The 22,636-nt window shown below is 59.5% G+C and overlaps 1 protein-coding gene across 3 annotated transcripts in view; it reads right to left on the bottom strand.

The window, feature by feature from the left end:
- Nucleotides 1–691: 691 nt before the first annotated feature.
- Nucleotides 692–22,636, bottom strand: part of SNPH (syntaphilin) — a 36,109-nt gene continuing 14,164 nt past the window's right edge. Inside the window, exons 3-6 of one of the 3 annotated variants that reach the window (XM_047852303.1) lie at nt 12,385–12,481; nt 11,571–11,777; nt 7,984–8,133; nt 692–4,953 (exon numbers count right to left, since the gene is read on the bottom strand). In XM_047852303.1, the coding sequence (XP_047708259.1) occupies nt 3,783–4,953; nt 7,984–8,133; nt 11,571–11,777; nt 12,385–12,434 (1,578 nt within the window). In that variant the 5' untranslated portion in view covers nt 12,435–12,481 and the 3' untranslated portion in view covers nt 692–3,782. Of the gene's footprint in view, nt 4,954–7,983; nt 8,134–11,570; nt 11,778–12,384; nt 12,835–22,636 lie in introns of those variants that run through there. The other 2 variants (XM_047852301.1, XM_047852302.1) reach the window with 2 other exon arrangements.

Raw genomic sequence — 22,636 nt, 5'->3', positions numbered from 1 at the left:
GCCCTTCTTCAAAAGTAATTGAAAATTCCAGAATCCTTGGTCCCGTGACCCACCAGGCCTGGTTTTCTTCTAAGCAGTGGTGAGACCGCCGCTTTTTCAAGACACACAGTTCTCTGAGAGCCTGCCACCGTCACGTGCTGCCTGCGGGCCGAGGCAGGGGTGACTGGAGCCAGGGAGCGGTGCGCGGCTCTGGAGGAGGGGCACCGGCTTCGGAGCACTCCTGCTCAGCCTGTGTCTGCATCTGCCGAGCAGGTGCGAGATCCACTTTGGGAGGGGTCGCAGGGGAGGGGACGGGGTGCATTTACAGGCCCCACCAAGTCTGACCCTGAGGCAGGCTGGGGGACGCCCGTCTGGATCCTTCACCTGACCCGGGAGGGGAGTGATCCCAGCTGCCGCGACAGATGCGTGGCTGCACTGAACCTGCACGCGGCTCTCTGCTTCCCTCCAGCTCAGAAAGGATCTCTTTCTGCTCAGCTTTTCCCAGCATGCACCCTGGGACTCCCAGGTTGGCAGGGACGGTTTGAGTCCCCTTCACCCCTCCTCAGAAAACAGACACGACATAAAGAAAACAGGCCGAGGGTCTTGCTGCGTTTTCATGCTTTAATTCAGAGCTGTCTGCTGCAGGTACAACTCTGTCTGAACAGGACAAAGGAGACAAAGTGAAGACCCTCCCCACCTCCCCCCTTCCCGTGTCCCCTAAATTCTCTGTCGAGGGGATGGCCGAATGGAAGAGTACGCCGTGACATGTTTGCACTGTCCCCCTAGGTCAGAGTGGGGGTCATGAGTTCCCTGGGCTCAGGCCCTCAGTGGGCCCTGGTCCCAGAACTTTGTCAATGCCTGCCCCTCCCCAGGGCGCTGTCAGTTCCCCGGTGCTAGTGACGACTGGGAAGGGTGTTCAGTGAAAAGCTTAAGTTATCCCCTTGGGAGATGCTCGGAATAAACTCCGCCGGAGGCCAGCTCTCTGTGCAGAGTCCCAGCCCCAGCTCTGATTCCTGCCTGAGCCTGGACCAGAAGAGCAGCAGGGAGGCCCAGGCCCGGGCCCTCCAACTAAGCTGAAGCCACTTCCGGCTACTGGGCTCTAAGGGACCAGCAGTTCCAGGAGGTGGTTCCTGGGAAAAAGTCCCTTAGGATCCAATCGGCTCCAGCTGGAGGCTGGGGAGAGGGGAGGCCCCCATGATTTCTGCTCCAGAAGCCGAGGGCAGGAGGGGAAGGCCACAGCCCAGCAGGAGGAGGTATTAAGCAAGAAGGAAAAGGGGAGCTTTGGAGGAGGAGCACTGTGCGGGCGGCCCGGGCCCCTGGCCTTGCCCTCTGGCCCCACGCTCTGTGCCCTGCGTCACCAGGGCTGGGAGCCCGAGCCGGCAGGCCGCTGTGCCTCCGGCGCCCGGAGCCGCACACGCAGCGCTGCCCCTCTTGCATAGATGCGGACACTGAGCACACACACGCACACACGGAGGGCCGGGCCCGGGCCGCCAGCCAGGGGTCCCCCCAGGGTCCGTCCCAGGGCCGCCGCCTCCGCTGACACGGAGAAGTAAAGCCCCTCAGGGGCCCCAAAAGAGAAGACCCTCAACGCTGTGGGCGGGGGCCTGGCAACCCGGAGCAGCAACAGATGGGGGCAGCGGCCCCACTCACCTCATGCGCCGCCCTTGGCGAGGGCCTTCTCCAGCAGCACAGAGCGGGCTCCGGCCCCAGCCCGGACCACGTCCACCAAAACACAAGACACGACAGGAAGGCCACAGATAGCAAGACACAGACGAGAGCAGAGGGGCTACGCGGCTCGACTAGATTCCAGTGGTGAAAAATATATAGATTTTATGTTGTCAAATATAGTCATACATTTATTTTCTCGGCAAAGCTTTGTTTCTAAGGAGACGCTACGCAGCTTCGTGAGTACACGGCACAGGAGGCTGGGTCCACGGCCAGTCCCGGCTTGGCTTTGGATTGGGTTTGTCCACTGCCCCTCCATGTCACGACCCCAGTGTCTGTGGGGCAGCCCCAGCCGGGCCCCAGGAGTTCAGGTGCGGCTTGGCTGGGGTAAGGGTGCTCCACAAAGGATGGCTGGTCTGAGGCCCCCAACCGGTGGGGGGAGCTTTGGAGGCACAAAGCATGTGGCAGAGGGGGCTGTCGCCCCCATGGCTGGGCTGGCTGCCCACGTCCAGTGCATGCAGGTGCCCCCCCCCACCCCGCCCCCGAGTGGAGGGCGCAGAGAGGAAAGGCGGAGCCCATAAGTCAGGCAACGGCTGTCGAGCGGCTGGGGTGGGCAAGCAGCCTTGGCAGAGAACCAGAGGGGCCCCTGGGCCGGAGGGACGAGTAAGACACAGGGTCCCACCAACCCCTCCCAAATGCGGGGCCCAACCTCTGAAGGAGGGGCGACCAGATGGGTGTAAGCCCCACCAGGGAGAAGGAGCGGTTTACTTTGTAAAATAACAGTGGTGGTAAAAGGTCAGCAGCTTTGCCGGGGGACCAGATGTCCCAGGGAAGGAGGGGGGCAGGCCAGGGAAGCTCCCAGGCCAACTGGCCTCAGGCTGTGAGTGGGGAGGCTCAGGGCACCCCCGCTTGCCCCGCCCCATCCCTGCCTGGGAGACATCCCAGGGCACCCTGCTTTGGCCTGGACGAACATCATGGCTTCAGTATCCCATCTTGCCATCCATCCTACTGGAATTCCTTCCAGAGGCAGATAGGTCTTTTAGGAACCCTTGCCCTCGAAGGCAAACAGCCCCTCAGTGGAGACGCTGGGGTGCATGAGAACCGAGCCCCAAAGTGAACATAGTGCAAAGCAGAAGTTGGGCCTGAAGCCCCCAGAGCAAGTCGGGGTGAGCTCCAGGGGCGGTCGTGGCCTGTGGCTTCTCAAACCAGCTGAGGACTGCCCCCACGGTGGCGGGGCCTCATCTAGGAAGGCTGGAGGAGCCCCCTGGAGCCGCCGGCCCCTGCCTCCTCCTCGCGTGCTGGCAGAGGCTCGGGACGGGATGGGAGCTGGGCTCAGGTGCGCGCTCCGGGCCCCGGCGCTGGCCTGTCTGGCTCGGCTGTCGTGGGAGGAATGATCTGCGCCGAGAGGGGACCGGATCCCGGGGAAGGTCTAGGACGAACAAACACAGAGAACCCACACTGCACTCTGCCACCTCCTGCCCGTCGTGGTCTTTCCTCCGGCCCGTACCCACGGCCTGGACGACGCTTCTGAATCCCAGCGCCGGGAGCGGCCTGAAGATGCCAGACCCGGTGGCTGCAGACACGGCTCCGAGTCCCGGGCCAGCTGCCTATACTCTGGGAGGCGGCTGCCTCCGCGTGAGGAGATGATGCTGGCCCAGGAGGCTGGACCCAGGGCAAGGGGCGGCCTGAGAGAGAAGGCGTGGGCGGGAGGCCACCAGACAGGACGTGGGGGTGGGGGGCAGGGAGGCTCCGGGCATCTCAGGCCCAGCCTCCCCAGATCAACACACCAGAGACACTGTGGGCCGGGGCCGCCCCGCGGGAAGGTCCAGGAGGACAGGGCCGGGCCGGGGGGACCTCGCTACCTCCTCTGTCTGCAGTTCGTACAATCGGCGTGCCTCCCTGCCTTCGGTCTCTCTTCCCTTGTCTCCCGTCAAAGTTTTGGGACGCCTTCCCCCCACCCCGACTCTCAGCCCCCTGACACGGTTCACATCCTGAAAAAAAAAAAAAAAAACAAAACCACTTCCAAACCCGAGACCAAACAAGTAAGATGCTGCCCTCCGGGAACGAGCGAGAGGGAGAGCGGCACCCCTACAATCAGTGGTCGGGCCGCTGGAGCCGCTGGCGGGGACGCGGACCCCTCACAGCTGGGAGCCGCCACCCGGCCCACCCGGGCCCTGCTGGCTCAGCGAGCGGCAGCTGATCCTGCGGATGGAGTGCAAGGCCACCGTGCAGCAGCCCCGCAGCAGGGAGCTGATGTTGTAAATGGGCTGGCCCTGGCGTCGCTGCGAGCGGCACAGCCAGGCCACCGTGGGCACGGCCGGCACCACCACGGCCAGCAGATCCACGATGTAGTGGCGGCTCCAGTAGCTCTTGGGCTCCTTCTCGGCCGCGGCCACCTCCTCCTCGTCTTCCACGGGGCACGCCACGCTCACCGACGGGCTGGGGTCGGCACCGGGCCGGTGCGGGCTTGGCCCTCGGGTGACGGGCTCGGGGGCCTCGAGCTCGTCACCCACCGTCACCACCACGGCCGAGTCGGGGTCTTTGGGCCCCGGGGGGCGGGGCTCCGGCTCCGGGCACCCGTGCCCCGATTCGGGGACCGCCCCGCAGACCTGGGCCCTGGTCACTTTCTCCAGGATGGTGTCCAGGTCCGGCTGGTACTGCACGAAGTCTGTCTGGATGGCACGCTCCTGCACGCAGCTGGCCTGCACGCCGGCCTCCGTGCCACACAGCAGCTTCTCGTAGGTGTTGCTGGCAGGGAAGCGGGGGCCCAGGCTGAAGCCGCCGTGCAGCGAGCCCTCCTCGGGGCCGCAGTCCACGCCCGACGACAGCAGGCTGCTGGCCTCCAGCGCGTCCGTCCGGCTCAGCGTGTCGTCGGTCACCGCGAAGCCGCTGTCAGCCCCGTCCTCGCCCGAAGCCCCGGGCTGCTCGCCGGGGGGCCGGTCCCCGCACACGGCCGGGTCACTCAGCTTGGTGTAGGTGGAGCTGCGGGTGAGGGAGCGGGCGGGGGACCCGCCGGCCGACTCCCCGGCGCCATCCTCCTTGGCCGTGCCGTCCTGGGCCACCTCCATGCTGTGCAGCAGCGTCTCCAGCTTCTTGTTCTGGATGTTGATGTCCACGAAGTACTTCTGCAGCCCCTTGTCCTTGTCAATGAGGTTGTTTTTGACCGTGTCAATGACCTGCTTGAGCTGCTTGATCTCCTTGCGGGCCTCCTTCAAGGCCAGCTGGGCCTCCACGCGGTGGCACTCCTCCTCGATCCAGTCCTCCTGCATGCGCGACAGCTGTGTCTTCAGGTCATCAATCTCCGTGTCCCTGCGAGCAGATGACACACACACGCTCACTGCCTGGCCCGTCACCACCACCAAGGGCAAGCAAGGAAGGGGCTGTCACTATGGACAGAGGGCCGGAACACACAAGGCCTGACTCAGTGCCTCCTCCTTGCTCCACGGGGGGGAAGGGGGCGGCCAAGGGGGCCTCCTCTTGGGGGGGAGAAGACACGTTCGGGCCCCTCTGCATCCCCAGCCCTGGAGGCTGTAATGCAGACGACTGTCCCCATTTAAATCCATCACCTACAGAAGAGATTAGACAAGAAAAACACTCAGTGTATACATATATGCTGCTGCTATAAAAACCAAACACATCCACTTTAAAATCTTAACGCGCGACAATAAAAACTAAACCTAAAATCTCCGCTCTAGGGGAAGGAACACGGCCCCCTATGAAATCCGGTGCTGAAAACTGTCCGCGGAGGGACACCCGGCTGGGGACGCGGGGGCAGGCCGTGGGCCGCTTTGCTTTGCTGAGGGATGTTCCAGTCGCCATGTGGGGGGAGGCTGCCGATTTCACACCTTCCCTCAAGTGGGGGGATGAAGAGTGGTGGGTGGAACAGAGGAAAGTGATGACAACAGATGGCCCTCTTTTAGTCACATTCAATGTCTCTGCTGTGTATCTACTATGAAGAGGGTGGGCCCAAAAGATGGACAAAAACGCACGGGCCACTCCCAAGAGGCGAGGCACGTGCCAGGCACACCAGACACAGGCGTCTGAAACCCCCGAGTCACAGATGAATCCGGGGTGCGGGGGACGGAGGCGAGTCAGGCAAACATCCTATCAAGCCTGGAGGTAAAGGCAGCGCGAGATCGGACAGGACGCAGTGAAAGCGGTGAGGATGGAGGAAAGCCATTCCTGAGAAGGCAAGTCCTGTCGGGGGGTGCCCACCGCAGCATCCCTCCCAGCCATGCAGCCCACGTGCCCCGAATTCACGGAAATGCAATCCACGCATGGCTAGACCATCACTCTGAGGGTGAGGAGTCCACCAGGGACATCATTCCAGATCAAGCGCCACGCGCTTTTCAGAGTCAGATGGAATGTGCAGTTCAGGAAATGAGGCCAGGACTCATGGTCACAGGACTGGGATGAGGGGCTGTGGTGGCCGTGAAGGTCGGCAATGGCATTATCTGGAAAGCAGCGGACTGGACCACCCAAAAGGAAACAGCTCCGTGATGGAGCTACTCAGAGTGGCAATACTAGATGTACCAGCAGGCACGGGGGACCCTAACTGGGACTCACTCTACGGATACCCTCTGCACTGGCGCTGTGTCCTGGGAGGGAGAGTGAGCTTGGAGGAAGGGACTGGGCATGCTCAGTGTGGCCGGGCCCTTCCCCTCTCTCCTTGGAGCCGGTAGGACCCCAGGCCAGGGAGCTGTGGCTTCCCCACCCCGACTAGGACGTTACATTTGAACCGAGCCTCGAAGGAGGAGTTCGCCAAGGAAGCAGGACGGGGGCAAGGCCATCTCGGGATGTGGGGTCACGGCTCTGTGGGAAGCACAGAGTCTAGAAGCTTCTTTAAGGAGAAGGTAGGTGACTGCAGGAGGCAGGTATCAAAGCGAACACACGGAGAGCGGGCCGTGTGGCAGGGGGGCAAGCAAAGAGCCGCTGCAGGTTCCCGCAAGCGTGGCCAGGGATTTGAGGTGTCGGCACGTCCATGCCAGGGCGTCGTGCCCAAACCACACAGGGCAGACGTCTGCTCCAGCCGCTGGACCAGCCCCAGAAAGGAAGCGACGTGATGGGCTGTCTGCTTCCTGAGGACATTAGTGCAAATGGCCAGGCAGAGCCAGGGCATCACTGAGAAGATGATGGGAGCTAAAAATAGAAATCCCAACTCTACAGACAAGGAGGCCCACAGAATGCCACCTGTAACTTCCTGTGGTTCAAAACCACAACAAACCCAAACCGGATTGGCTACTTGGCAGAGCACTGGTCATGGAAGGGGTGCTCACGCATGGCGTATGCTTCTCTTTATATGCCGTGTCCAGGATAGACAAATCCAGAAAGACAGAAAAGATTAGCAGTAACCGGGAGCCTGGGCCGTGGCTGCGGTTGTGAATGGCGTTTGTTTCTGGGGTGATGGGAATAGTCTGGAATTAGATACCAGTGATGGGGGCATGATTCTGTGACTGTAATAACCATCACTGAATTGTACACTTTGGATAGGGAAACTGTAGGGTTTTTTAAAAAGAGGAAAGAAGCCATGCTCGCGGTGGCCTGCCCCGGCCCTCAGTGCCCGGCACAGCGTGGGATCCAGCTCCCAGCGGCTGCGGATTTGAACTGACACAGCGCAGAGGAAATGATTAAGGTGATGAAGAGATCAGAGGGCAGTCCTGAAGCTTCAGTCATAAAGATTGAAGCCGCTGGCCCAGAAAGGTAGCAGCTGAGAGGGTCACGATCTGCCCTCAGGTCTGGAGAATGAGTTCAGATGGGACCATGGGGGGCGGGGGGGCGGGGGGGCTGGGGTCCCCTGGGCTGGGTAGGAGCTCAGGAAAGGTTTCTCAGGATCTCACATCGTCTGTAAGTAGATGAGCAGAAAGGCTTATGGGGCCTGAACTGGTGGGCCCAGAGCCCCCACGCCCCCACTGGTGACCTCTTGGGTGGAAACAAATAGGGGCTGAGGGGGTGTGCCCCCCTCCCCCAACAGGGAAGGTGAGCCAGGAAGGATGCCCTGTGGCCCTGCTCCCCAGGTGGAAAGGAGCCAGGGGTAAGAAGTGGCCAAATGGGGCTGCCAGGCCCAAAGTGGGAGAGCACCACCTTGGGGTGTGGGGAGGACTGGCCGGCTGTCAGGGGAAGCTGCCTGCAGTCAGGGAGAGCAGCTGAGGGGAGCATAGGGGCGGCTGAGGGCTCTGGAAAGGGGCTCCCCCAGGGATTTGCCAGAAGGAAAGGGCAGGCCGGGTGCCGGGAAGCCCTCAGCGGCTCCTTCCTCCCGGAAGTGCCCTAGGGCCCTGGGTCTCCAGGCCAGCGGGTCTCCAGGGCTGCCCACCCACCCCCAGCCCTCCGCCAGCGGCTCACCGGTCCTGGAGCCGGTCCTGCGTGTCCTTCAGTCGCGCCTTCAGGTGCCGGATGCACACCTCCTTCTGCTGCAGTGGGGTCAGGTACTGCTCTGGGGTGGGGGGCTTGACGCCGTGGTTGTCGCTGCACAGCGTGTACTTCATGGAGCGCCTGCGTGGGGACACATGTCAGCGCGGAGGGAGGAAGAGGTCCCCAACCATCACCAGACAGCTCTGGGCCAGGCTTTCCCCCAGGAGCCCGGGTGGGCATGAGAATACCCAGACCTTCCGGAAGGTAGGTTCTGTTAAAGCTCTTCTGGGGGCACCTGGGTGGCTCAGCCGGTGAAGCATCTGACTTCCGCTTAGGTCGTGATCTTGCGGCTGGCAAGTCTGAGCCCCGTGTCGGGCTCTGGGCTGACAGCTCGGAGCCTGGAGCCTGCTTCGGATTCTGTGTCTCCCTCTCTCTCTCTCTGCCCCTCCCCTGCCCACGCTTTGTCTTTCTCGGTCTCTCAAAAATGAATAAACGTTAAAAAAATAAAAACTCTTCTGCGTGAAGACCACAGTGGGGAGCTCGGGGGTCCTCTAGTTGGGGTGGGGACACACGACAGCACGCACACAGCCTGGCACCGTGTTCTGTGCCCTCCTGATGCTATCGGTCAGCTCAGTCCCAGTGGCGATCCCAGAACTCATGTGTCCAGGCTCCTAACCCAGAGAATGCGTTTGGGGGCCAGAGGCCGGCGTGGTCCCCCTCCCTGTGTCATTCCCCCAGGGCCTGCGTGGTGGCAAGGACTCCCCCCCCCCCCCCCCAGTGTAGGAGCAAACACCCCCCAGAGCCGAGAGCCGTCACCGCCTGGCCTGCAGGACCGTGGGGGAAACAGCAGGCGCAGACACGTGTGCATGCACAGCGGTCTCCAAACACACTCTGACGCCCTGCTTGCCATCCTCACGGACACACAAGTTTGCACGGCCATGCACACGTATTTCCTTGGAGTACACATCTGAGTACGATTACCCCGGTCCATCTGTGTCTGCGCGCCCACCTGTGTGTGCGCACACCCGTGCCCATGCGTCCTGCCACCCTGCAGCCACCCTCGGGGGCCACTCACGCGTACTAGGACGCCAGCCCACACGCGGGTTCACACAGATGCACGCAGACCCTTGCCACCCGCATACGCGCTCGTGCTCTGAGGGCACACGCAAACGCACGTGTGATCGCTCACCGGCTCGGGGCTTCTCCTCATTAACGGCTGAACCCTGAGCTGGCAGCAAGCCGGGTGCCACATGCAACCTGGCCCCGGGTGGCACAGATATGTGTGTGTATGTGTGTGTGTCTGTGTGTGTGTGTGTGTGTGTGTGTGTGGTGAGCACGCCCTGGACCCAGCTCAGCAAAGGTGGAGGGATTTCCACCCAGTGGAGGACGGAGGGCCAAGGCTTGCACCCAGCGGAGAGCACCCGACTTCACCAACACACACGGCCCAGCCGCCTCGACTCACAGCTTCCTGCCTGCGGGTTGTTCTGTTCACGAAGAAACCTCCTTGGGTCTTGTCTTAAAAGCCTGGGCACGTTCTCACACAGCCTGGCAGAGGCCTTGTGGCCGTCCGACTCCTGCTCCTTTAGGGGCCGGCCACCCCCGCGTCTAGGGAGGGGCAATGACATCGCCAGGTCTGACCCTGGTTCGAAGAAGCAGCCACCTCAGAGGGAGTGTGAACGGCTCTGTGGGAGCCGGTTAATGTTTATGGAGGAAAGAAGTCTTTCTAAACCATCAGCCATCGAAGAGAATGTGTAGACAGAGGCGGAGAGAAAGAGAAATGATTCTCCTCTACTTCCTCGCCTCGTGGTCCCTAGGTTTAACTCAGGTCACATCACACGCTGGCCTGTTTTTCCGCGTGACAAGGGGCAGAGGGGTGGCGTGGGTCGCGAGCAGGGGACTCCCCCTCTGCGGACTCTAAGAATCTCCTTCCGAGAGAGAAGCCAGCCAGCGGGGGCCAGGGCCCCACGCTGCAGACATCCCGGCAGCTGCCACGCAGGGACTCCAACTAGAGGGGCACCGGTCTGTGCCGAGTGACAAGGGGCTTCTCACGGGGCCCCGGGCTCCAGGATCAGTTAAGCCAGTGCAGTTGAGAATTACAGAACAAGTAGCCATTCTCACGCTTCCTATGTGCTTTCATGGGTTTTTCTCTAATGTGCTTTTTTGCTCTAATGTAACACTTAACACTGATACGTTCTTAGTCACTAGCTCTATCCTTGAAGGGGAAAAAATATGTTTACATATAACCGAGAAGAAGAATACACCGTGATTCATGGCTCTCCACTATTCACGCCCCGGAACACCTGGCTGTTTGCACCGAGGCCACAGCCAAGGCCCCGCTGCTCACCCACAGCTGACACTGTCCACATGGGCAAGGAGACCCTCTGACGGGATTTCTCAGCCTCGGGGCTGGGGCCGCCCCCGAGGACTGCCATGATGACACGTGTTGCAAAAATCGGCTGTGAAGAAGTATTAAAGTTGCCCGTCATATACTTTTTGAAGTGAACACATCCGTCAGTGCCACTCACACCTGCTGCGCGCCACCCCGAGCTGGAGTTGCAGCCAGGAGGCTGAGGCGTGGGTCCCGCACACGCGTGTCACCCGTCACGTGTGTCGTGGCGGAAAACTCTGAGAACAGCCGTCTCGGCCTGATCTGAGCATCACTTCGCACCAATGACACCGTCTCTGCCGGAAGGCCAAGGCCAGCCTTCGCCAGCCTGGTGGCCCAGGACCCCCAGGTAGGACCAAAGTCCTCACGAGGGCAGCGGCCAGTATGGGCCACCTGCAGACATCAACCCACAGAGACCTGTGGGATGTTGGCCCCTCTTTACAGATAAGGGAATGGAGACTCAGAGACGGGAAGTATGAACACCAAGGCCGCGCTCCCCCGGCTCCACTGGGGAACGAGGATGGGCCGCCATTACGGCTGTCCCTCCCTGGTTTTCAAGGACGCACAGCTTCCCTTCACCTGTCTCCCTGGCCGATCCTGCTTTTCCCGTTACATTCCGCCATTCCCTGAGGGCACAGCCTGGCAGGTGCCATGCTGTGACACACTCCGCTCTCCTGACCAGCTCCACCTCGGTCTCTCTCACAGGGGCCCCTCAGGAGAGCGGGATGGCAGATGCCGCGAGTGGCTTGTCTCTACCTATCTTGCCCGGCACCACCTGCCCTGCAGCCACGGCCAGTGCCAGCTGGCAAGGCGGAGACAGAGGTCCCGGGGAAGGTGCCCCTTCTCAGGAGGCAGGAGCCCCTCGCACTGGGTCCTTGTTCCTTCTGGACCCGATGCTGGCCTGATGCCTGGAGGGGTAGGAGCCTCTTGGAACGGCAAGGACAAAACCATATCCCAAGGACGGCGGGGCAGGAAGACGGGACGGGGTCCCGGACACTTCTGGGCCCTCGCTCTGAGAGCATCACAGGGTGATGTGCGGCTGGTGGTGTCACATCCCTCCCTCAAACAGGAGGAGCTGAGGCTCTGGGACAGTGACCCTCACAGCCAGTGACGCTGGAGTCCTACAGCCCCGGCCTGCCCAGGGCGCCCAAGTGTGCAGCCAGCAGGAGACCAGGCACAGGGGAGGCCTTACCTGGGCGTGGGGCTGCTGTCGCTGCCCTTGCAGGAGCCCGAGTTGCTGCTGCTGCTGAGAGAGGAGGTGCCGTAGGCGTCCCGCACGCTCACTGGCGGAGAGGTGCGCCTGGAGGCAGGGAGAAGAGGCAGGTGCTCGTTCTGGCTGGCGGGCAGCTGCGGACACTGGGCGAACACCGCCAGGCCGCTGCGGCCCAAAGGGCCCCCGCTGCGGGGTCGGCACCAGGGAGAGAAGCAGAGGGGAGAGGGGGACGCACAGACAGGGGTGACAGAACAGACAGCGCAAATCAAGATGGAAAACCAGGAGCAGGCCGGTCCTCCTGGCTCCCCAGGACAGGAATGGAGGCTGGGCAGGGCCAAGGGCGGTGGGGGGGGGGGGGGGTCCCATCTGTCTCGCCAGGGGTCCTCAACTTTCAGGGTCCCCCAACCCCAGAGGAGGGCCCTGAGTGGGCCGAGACAGGTGGGGCAGAGCAGGGCAGGCCGGGGTAGGGACAAAGGTCAAAGTCAAGGGGGCAGGGGGGCCCGAGTGAGCCAGAGTGGATGACGGCGTGAGTCCCCTCCGGTAACTGTGAAGCGTAACAACAGCATTGGTGATGGTAGGAATCCAGTGGTTTGATTCTTCAGAGAACTTTTATATCCACTGCGTCATTTGAGCCCTTAAATAGTTCCAGGAGGAGGTGAGTGTTGGCGAGCCCAGTTTTAAAGCTGGGAAAACTGGGGAAATGACTTGCTCACGGACACCCTGCATGTTGGTGGCAGAGTGGGGACGGAGACCCTCCTTCCTCCCGCCCTCTGAGGCCAAGGGGGAGACTCACCTGCGGGATCCAGCAGAGGCCCGTCTACTGCCCGGCAGGGACATGGCCATGAGGCTGCGGGTCCGGGTGAGGGGCGGGATGGGCGGTGTCCCCGGGGCTGAGGAGAGAGGGCGCGTTGGGGGGGCCGCGGGGAGGGCCGGACCAGGCCATGTCATCCTCTCGTTGGGGCCGCTGCCTGGCATGGCTCTCCTCTTGCCCTTCAGCAGGACACCCCAGGACCGAGCGAGGGCCCGGCCGCCAGGCTCTGGCCACAGCTCCCTCCACCAACGAAGTTAGCACACTCCTGCCACCTGACTTAAAATCTCGAACGTCAGGGCCTCGGGGGCAGCCGGAAATCAGAGATCCGACCCTGTGTTCTCCAGATGATCGAATGTGGACAGCGAGCTCGAAGGCCTGGCCCAAGGTCACACGGGCTTCGGGGCAGGGCTCCTGACTCAGCACAGCACTGAGTTCTCTACACTACAAGCCGGGACCCCCGATCCCTGACTCGGACCCCACCCCACGGTAGACAGTCCTCCCTCCTCGGCAGGGGCTGCAGGCTGGAGGACTCCTGGAGCAGGACCAGGAACCCCAAATTAGGCTGGGCTAGTCGTGACGTCACCTTCCCAGGGCGCCCGCTGGCGTGTGGCTCAGGGCTTCCTGTCTATAGGGGAGACAAGACAGACCAACATACCAGCACACGTGTAGAAAGACATACGGATACACACGAATGTGAGAAGGTACTAGGTCCCTGCCATTCTAAGGCAGGCCACACACATCTCAGTGGACATGCTCGGGGCCCGCCCACAATGCAGCACGTGCAGCCAGGCCACCCCCCCGCCCTCCCCCCCACGCATGCTACACACAGGCAGGCCTGCACCCATTCATGCAGTCACGCATGCTGATTCGGGCATGCGTCAGGACCTCAGAGCACAGGCTCAAAGCAGATGAGGAAGGGGGGTGAATGGGTACAGAAGCCCTCCTCTGGCGGGGGTGGGGGGTGCTTGGCGGGCTGGACCTAGTAGGAAGTGACCAGGCCTGTAGGGACCCTTCCTTGGCACTCTTGACAAGTGGGTAGGGGCTTAGGCTCCAAGGGCAGCCCTAGAAGGGTCTAAGGAGGGGAGAAGCCCCATGGCAGGCTGAGCGTTGGCTGTTGTCGGAAGGCCTCCGGCACTGGGCGTCACCCCAGACCCCTGGAGTCCGAGGCAGGCGGGCCTGGGCTCTTTGCGCCAACCTGCTAGTCCTAGGCCAGCTCCAGAGACCCCAGTTCCCTCCTTCTTCCGTGCTCAGAGCAGGGACTGAGGCCAGCAGCCTGGGTTCCTGGAGACCTGGCCAAGGACACCATGCCCCAACCTTCCCCCATGCTGGAGAGCAGCTTCCACCGAGCCCCGCTGCGCGCAGACCCCGTGCCAAGCACGTTACGTACAGTGTGCCATTGACTCCTCCCAAAAACCCTATGAGGAAGTGCTGTGATTAGTCCCCTCACAGATGAGGAATCCGAGCCTCCCAGAGGAGGGACTTGCCCCAGTCACGCCCCCAGAGTGTGGGCAGGGCCAACATCGGAACCAGGCCAACACCAGGCGCCCGAGGGCCTGGGTCTCAGACTCCAGAGTTCCCTGGCTGGCCCCACCCCTGGTCACACGGGCCTCCCACGTCCACGTCCTCCCGGGAGCCTGGTCAACCTGCCCGGTGGCGGGGCTGCCTCCTGAGAGGACAAAGGCGCTGCTCAGGTGGCCTGTTTCCTGGCCGTGACACAGAACGTGGCCTGTCCCCCCGGAGGGCCTGGACACAGCCAGCATTGTCTGCCCGGAGGTGTCGGGTGCCGGAGCTGCCGACACCATGCCCGTCACCTGAGCTGCTCGCCCCAGCTCCCACCCATCATGCCCCAATCAGGCAGGGCCTCCAGGCAATGTAGGGCCAACCCCTGAAGGAGGAGCCACGGGACCGAAGACAGTGCTCCCCACACTTGTCAGGAAGGCTACCAAGGGCTCCATGCCTCCTGGGCACAGCTTGGGGCCGACAGGGGGGTGACGCGTTATCACATGTGGGCCCCAGCTCGCAGAGCTGCAGGGCCCGGCAGACCCTGGCTTCTCGTCCCAGGCAGCCGGCTGCCCCAGCCACCCTCCCGGCCTCACCCCCTTCCCTTGTCGCTTTTGGGGGGATGCCCTGAAGAGGCTGTGCCTTCAGGAGGACTTTTCAGCAGAGGCAGGACTCAGCAGGACTCAGATCCGAGGACAGGCCTCACTCTCCCAGGCCAGCTTGGGTAAAGGTTGCTAAGGAGCGAGGAAAGTCCAGGCGGAGTCCTGGGCCTCTGTCCTGGGAGGCAGGCAAGTTGCCTGGTTTGCCTTGGAGCTGAGTGTGGCCTCAGTACAATGACAGCTTTGTCTCCTCTGTCCCTGCTCCTACCTGCTCGGCAACCCCACACCTCCCTCCTCCTGTGCTCCCTCTTCCTTCCTCCCTGGCCCAGGGGGCGGGAAGAAGACAGTGTTTGTACCTGGATGGACCTGCTGGTCTCCTGGGAGGCCAGAGCCAGCCATTCATTCAGGACAGGGGTGGAAGAGGCATTTCCCCTGCTGGGACAGGACCTTGCAGGCGGGGGGGGGGGGGGGGGGGGGGGGGGGGGGACGGGGGATCCCTCAGGGGAGGGCAGAAGCCACCCAGGCCCAAAGGGAGCCACCTCTCCAGGATCCTACTCAGAAGCCTCGGTGCGCCCCGTGTGCTCTCTCAGGTCCTTCCTCCCCCTCCAGGCCCCAGAGAGGAGGCGGGTTGCCATGGCGTCTGTCTCCATGCTGCCTGCCAGCTCCCCGGAGTCCCACAGCCCTGTCCCCTGGCAGCCAGAGGCTGCCACTTGGAATGAAAGGTGGAAAGGAAACCCTTCACCGTGGGGCGCCGGACTGAGAGTCTCTTCTCGCCTCAACACCAGAGTAAACCCAGGCCCTCACTCCGGCCTCCCTCCACGTCCCCATCCTGCCCACATCATGACCACGCTGCTGCGCCCCCCGCTTTGATCCGTCCCTCCTACACCCAACGGTCTCCCAAAGGCCTACAATGGGGGTCCAGGGAACACAGCAGGATCCAGGGAACAGGAGACAGAAGGACGTAGAAACAGAGTCAGACAGATCTGGGCTCAAATCCCAGCTCTGTCAGCCTCCACACGCATGCCTTGGGTGAGCCACACCACCTCTCTGAGCCTTTGCTTCCTCATCTGTGAGTGGGGCCGTCGTGGGGTGCACCTCACGTGGTTACTGTGGCAGGATAATGCATGCCCGGGGCTCAGCCCAGTGCCCGCCACACAACACACGCTTGAAAGTGGGAACTGCCAGTATAGATAAGTGCAACGCAGTGCGGGCTTCAAAACAGAGACCCATTCGAGGCATCACATGGCCTCACGAGGGTCAGAGACAGCTCCTCCAAGAGGAAATTTACGCTGGGTCTTGAAGGATGAATAGGAGTTCGGCAGCAGGAGAAAGCGGGTGGGAAGGAAGGAGAAGGCTGGGCAAAGGCAGTGAGTTGTTCAACTGCATGGCATGGCTGGAGAGCTGCTGAGGAAACTAGGGGGTCTGGTGAGGTCAGAGGCCCAGTTTAGACTTGCAGTTTAGAAAGCTCCCCGGGGTAGGGGGCCTTTGTGGAGCGTGGCTGGGAAAGGACAGGAATATAGGCAGAGGACCAGTCAGGAGGTTATCATGAACTTCCAAGTGGGAAATCAGAAGAGTCTGGGTCAGGGCTGCAGGAGCAATGGAGAAGAGCATCTGGACCCTTGAGAGGCATCAGGGGCCCCCGATTAAGTAAAAACTGGGCACAGCTCTTGATTCTGGCATTCAAGGCCCGCTTATCTATACCCTTGCCAACATTCAAGGCCCGCTCACCCATACCCTTGCCAACGTGCTGTCAGCGGCCTGCTGACCCCCAGGAAAGCCCCATCAGTCACTCTGGCACCTCCACGTGGGCTGTTGGTCCAGCCTGCAGCACCCTCCCTGCCCTGTTCTCATGCACGCATCACATACCTCCTGCAAGGCTCTGACCTGCATGGCTTTCCCCCTGGACTTTCCCATCACTTACTGTCATGACCACTTAGCATGCCATGCCTTGGGTTGAAACTCAGGGACCACCACCCTCTGGGGGACTTCATAAAAAACAAACACAACCAATGCACAACTGTTAGCAACACAATGGTCTGAGCATGTCTGGTAGGCCAAGGGGTTGGCTTAGATGGTCTCTAAGACACTTCTGGATCCAACCTTCCGTGATCCTGAGCTGTTAAGGAAATGACGGACTTACAATGAAAGCCTCATTCTCCCTCAATGACTAGGGCTCCTGGGTTTCAGTTTCCACCTCGGTAACACGAGGAAGCTGCATTTCTCCGAAGAGACACTATGGCAGTTTACTCAATCAGTGAGTCGTTGCGGGGAGAGACCAGGCACTTGGGTTAATCCAATATTCTGGCTAAGTGAAAGTCCCTGTATGTACTATCAATGAGTTTTTGCAACGACTCGGCCATCAGTAAGAGAAGAAAGCCATCCTAAAACCCCAGGGAACAGAACAATCTGTCTCTGATGACTCAGGTCTCTGACAGCTGCGGAAAGCAGAGGACGCAACCGACAGAACAGAGCTTGGGAGGGGTCCTCTCTCTGCCAAGGCAACACGAGAATGCCGAACAGTGCTCCCAGCAAACAGCAGAGCGTCTGGTGCTCCTCGAATGCCAGTGTGGTGCAAGCCTGGGCTGGGAGCGTGCCAGCAGCCGTACTCCGAGTCCCGGAGGATTAGTGCTCCGGGGGCTATCCGCGGCCGGGGAGCTCGGTAAACCTTCCACTGGCTTCGTGACCCCGGCTACTGTGGGTGCCCAGCCCCTGAGAAACGGATGGCCTTTCTTCCTGAACCTGGGAAGGCATTTCTCCAGCTCGCTTCCTCCGTCCTGCGCAAGCCGCCCTCAGCGCTGGAGCCACAGGTGGGGGCCATCGGACTCCTTCTTCTCGCTGCGACAGCCCCAGCACAGCGGCTGGACGGACCCCCAACCCAGACGCCAGGGGTGGGAGAGGGGTGCTGCCCCAGGCAAGCAGGCCGGCGCTGGGGGCTGCGACGGCCGCCACGCCACAATCTTCAGCGACTAGACTCAGATTCCGGACCTGGATGAGCGTGGAGCCCGGGTTGGTCTTCAGACCCCCCAGAGGATTTGCCTCTGGGCCTGCTGAGCGGTGGGCTCAGGACTCCTCATCACCTGCAGAGGCTCCCCTTGTATCTGTTCCACATACGGAAGGCCCTGCCATGAGACTGCTTCTCTGAGAAAGGTTTTGCAGGCTTAACCGCGTACTATGTATTTTCCACAATGAGCTACTTCGCGTCTAGTGGGATGGCTATCATCAGACAGACCAAGACGAGCGTGGGCGAGGCTGTGGAGGAACTGGAGTTCTCACGCACTGCTGGTGGGAAGGTAAAGTGGTGCAGCCGCCGGGGAAAGCAGCACGGCAGCTCCTCGGAACGTTAAGCGTAGGGTTAACGTGTGACCTGTCAATTTCCCTGCTAGGTCAATATCACCCGGAGCATAGGAAACCGGGGTGCAAACAAGAACTCGTTCGGCAATGTTCGTAGCCACAGCGTTCAGCACGGAGGGAAACAACCCAAATGCCTGCCAGTGTCCAACGAATGCATAAATAACATGAGGGATAGTAGGTAACAGAATATCACTGAGTCAAAAAAAAAAAAAAAAGGTAGGAGGTACGGACACCTGCTACAACATGGATGAACCTCGGAAGACGCTAACCGAAAGAAGCCAGATGCAAAAGGCCACACGTTATATGATTTCATTTATAGGAAATGTCCTTGGCAGGCAAATCTATAGAGACCGAAAGCAGACGAGGGGTTGCCAAGGGCTGGGGGAAGGAGGAGCAGGCGAGGACCGCTGGCAGGAGTCTCTTTTGGGGATGATGACAATGTTCTGGAATTAGACAGTGGTGATGGATACACGCCTCTCTGGGTATACTAACCCTCCCTGGACTGTACATTTTAAAAGGGGGGATTTTGGGGCGCCTGGGTGGCGCAGTCGGTTAGGCGTCCGACTTCAGCCAGGTCACGATCTTGCGGTCCGTGAGTTCGAGCCCCGCGTCGGGCTCTGGGCTGATGGCTCAGAGCCTGGAGCCTGTTTCCGATTCTGTGTCTCCCTCTCTCTCTGCCCCTCCCCCGTTCATGCTCTGTCTCTCTCTGTCCCCAAAATAAATAAACGTTGAAAAAAAAATTAAAAAAAAAAATAAATAAAAATAAAAGGGGGGATTTTATGGTGTGGGGATTATTATCACAATAAAAAGCGCATTTTTAAACTGCCATAATATATATTTGAAGCTATTTTTTTAATGCCTGTTTTTGAGGGAGCGAGCGTGAGCGGGGGAGGGGCAGAGAGAGAGGGGGACAGAGGATCCCAAGCTGGCTCTGTGCTGACAGTGCAGAGCCCCGAACTCACGAACCGTGAGATGGCCTGAGCTGAAGTCAGATGCTCAACCGACTGAGCCACCCTGGCACCGCCACATAATATATATTTTACGTGAACAGTTGTAAAAGGACGGGGATGGTCCAAAGAGGGGAAGGGAATCACTGAGATGGCTCAGCCAGTTGCTGTGGGGTGGGAATAGAAGCGGCCCTCCGCCCTCCACCTGACTCAGGCAGCCGGGCCCGGGGGGGCCTCCCTGGTGCTCCTGACCCTGGGTCAGCCCAGAGGAGACAGGAGACCGTGGCCGCCCCTTTGGAAGCTTTGCATATCCACCAGCCCGTCTGCGCCTCACCAGTCCCCTGCGCAGGGAGGCCCGGTGGAGACGGTTCCTACTGACACATGGGAAACCTAAAGCTGCAAAGGTGGCAAGATTGCCCAAGGTCACACCTTGGCCTTCCAGGTCGTAGGCGCCTGCATTTCTACCGCATCACGAAGGTCTCGTCACACAATAGAACTGGGGTTATGCTGCAGAAAACCACTTTCCCAGGAGACCCTGAGGCCGTGGTGTTGATGAGGGGGACACCACCGAAACGGGAGGCAAGCAGAGCAAGGATGAGCGTTGGAAAAGAAATTCTTCCTGTGCCTCTCCCCAGCCAGCACCTCCAAGACCCCAGGCCATGTGCCCTCCTGTATGGGGAGGGGGTGGCAGGGGAACACTGGGTTCCATCCCCTCTGCCTGCCTGCACACACCCATGGGGAGGCGGGGGAACCGAGGGGCTCTGGTGCTGGCCCCAGCTCGGTGGCTGCCTGGCAAGGGGACTCTGGCAGATGGAGACCCTCAGCGACCTTGGCCACAGCATATGCTTTCCTGGGCTTCCTGGCTGATAAAGCTGTCAAGCCTGAGCCTGGCTCCTCTCCCTGCCTCCTCCTCCTCCTGAACTTCCAGCTCTCCAGCACCAGAGGAAGAAAAGATGGTGGGGCCGCCACGTCTAGGGACTCTGCCTTTTGTCCAGGTCCCTGCCTTGCCCCCTCCCCCACTCCCACATTTGTCCCCAGGTACCAACAAGGCCAACCCACTCTCAGAATTCCAGGATGGAAGGGGTCTTGGCCAGACTTCGTCACAACCCATCATTGTACGGAGAGAAAACGAAACCCAGAGGCTGTGATCTCCAGTGATGAGGCTTCTGCACTGCGGCCCATCGCCCCCCCTTCCCCATCCTCCTTTGAATCCAGGCAGAAGTTCTATAAAATAAGATCAAGAGGGGCAGCTTAAGTAAAACAGTCACGGAAGGAAGCCTAGGGGTGAGACAGAACAAGTCCCACCCCCCACCCCGAGAGCAGCTCACAAATGACCTGTAGTAAAATAGACACCAAAAGCGAGGCCGGGGAAGAAGGGAACGAACACAGCCTGACCACGAACAGCAAACACGGCGGCAATAACGAGGCTCAGAGTCAACTCTGGGCCTCCTGGCTGCCATTGCGATAAAGGAAACCATGCCCAGTGTTCTTGTTCTCATGGTTAAGGGAGGGCAAGAGGCAGACCAGGTCTTCCGGGAGAAATAAAGATCTTAAACCAGAGGCTACAAGAGACATTGTTGCATGGGATTTGCTGTTGGGGGAGGAAGACCAGGGAACCAGCAGGGAGAGTCCTAAGACAGAGGAGAGCTAGTGTCCTCTTACCCAAGGTGCCCTGTGTGTGTTGTGCCTTGCTGATGAGAGACTGAAGGACACGAGGAGCGCAAGGACCAGAGGCCTAAAGGGATGTAGACATGTCCTCCGATCTGCCTGGGACCACAGTCCCTTTCTGCGGGGACAGCGCCCTCCTAATCTGAGATCAGAGCGCTTCCTGGGAGGCACATAAACTCATGCTGCCTCTGGCTCCCCCTCCCTCCCTCTCTTCCCCTCTCTTCCAACACCACACGGCATGACAATCTAGCCCTCCCTGGAGGAGCTGCCCAACCCCTTCATTTACTGAAAATGAGGCTTTAAAAACACTTTGAAAAGGAACTTCTGCAAACATCTATGTTCTATTTTAAAAGTCCTTCGGAAGAGGTTAAGAGGCTTAATCTAAACGAAAGAAACCATGGCTTTGGGCTCAAATATACCTGGATTTGAATTCCAAACTCCACCATCCGCTATATGACAGTAGGGCTTTACTTCTCTGAGCCTTAGTCTATCTGTAAAATGGGGCTACTTACAGTGTGCATGAGTATGGTTATGGTTAGCAATGACGCAAGCAAAATGCCTAGCAAGAATCCAGCATACAGAAAGCATTCCACACACAGTGGAAATTATTTACTAACCGAAATCTATTCTCGCTTTTAATCATATATATTAAACCTTTATCCCAGTCCAGAATCTAATCTGAAGTGCTATATAATAGCTGGTATCTCCAGGGTGCCTGACCACAGAATCATTTACACACACTTAGGTCTAATGGCCAAAATAAAGAAGGAAAAGGAAAAAAAAAAAATCACAAACCAATCATTGCCTACCAAATGGCAGAATTTCAGGACATCGTCACTTTGATCCGACAGAATGTCTTAAAAATGAACGTGTCCAAAGTAGGAGTTCCTGATGGGAATGTGACGCCTCTGAGGGCCTCCCTGCTCCCTCTCTGGCCCCAGCCACCATCTCTTCCGGGGGGCTGCAACAGTCTCAGCCCTACAACCTCGGCACAGCGGCCAGAGTATCCTTTTAGAGTGTGAAAGCTGGTCATGTCTCTCCTCCGCTCAAAACCTTTCCCGATGGTCCCATCTTGGAATAGAAGCTTTGGATTCTCTTACTTACTCTGGCTGAGGCTGAGCCCTGCATCCCGCCCCACCCTCCACCTCTCTCTGACCTCACCTCTTGCTCCCCTCACGCATGGCTGTTCTGTCCACACTCGCACTCAGGGCCTTTGCACACGCTGTTCCCTCCCAGCTCTCTCCCCCCTGCAGGTCTTTACTCCAAGGTCACCTTCTCAGTGAACCTGCCTTGACCCCTTTATTTAAAATACAACTGGGGCATCTGGGTGGCTCAGTCGGTTAAGCATCCGACTTTGGCTCAGGTCATGATCTCATGGTTTATGGGTTTGAGCCCTGCGTCGGGCTCTGTGCTGACAGAACCTGGAGCCTGTTTCAGATTCTGTGTCTCCTTCTCTCTCTCTCTCTCTCAAGAATAAACATTAAATTTCTTTTTAAATACAACCCTCCCTCCCCTCTTTTCTGTTCATGCTCTATTTTCTCCACAGTCCTTATGTGAAGACATTTATGCATTTACTTTGTTATCTTTGGAATAGAAGCTGCAGGGAGGTAAGGATATTTGTGCATTTTATTCTTTATCTAATTTGAAGCACCTAGACCAGTACACCTAGTACATCATAGGCCTCGATAAATATTTGCTGAATAAGAGTGTCTGCGTGCACTTGGGTTGAGTTCACCACCCAAGTAAGTGCAGGTTTCTGAGCAAATGAAAACGGGCAAAAAAAAAAAAAAAAAAAAAAAAGCTCTATGGCACTTTGTTTGTATCATGACAGTCCTTTCTACACACGGTGTCTTCTTTAGGGGCTGGTCTCTTCTACTAGAATCATCTGAATCTTCAGTAGGTAGCAGGGACTGGAGTGCAACCCACTTAGTAACTGCATCTTCGGGGAAAGGATGAAAGCTGTTATTTAACTGGCATCTTGCCAGGCACCCAGGATTATTCTCTCAATTCATGCGTATGTGTCCCCCACAGGTTGGGGTGCGTTCCCTCCATTTTACCACCAGGGACGCTTAGGTTCCGGGGGCCAACTCACATGTATGAGAAAAGTGTGACAAAGTTAGGACTCAGGACTGGTTGCAGCTGCCCCTCCAAATCACATCCCCACACCAC

The sequence above is a fragment of the Prionailurus viverrinus genome, chromosome A3 (genome assembly GCF_022837055.1).
Source record: "Prionailurus viverrinus isolate Anna chromosome A3, UM_Priviv_1.0, whole genome shotgun sequence".
NCBI classification, from domain to species: Eukaryota; Metazoa; Chordata; class Mammalia; order Carnivora; family Felidae; genus Prionailurus; species Prionailurus viverrinus.
Note: the sequence above shows the minus strand (reverse complement) of the source record. Positions and strands in the feature narration are given on the sequence as shown.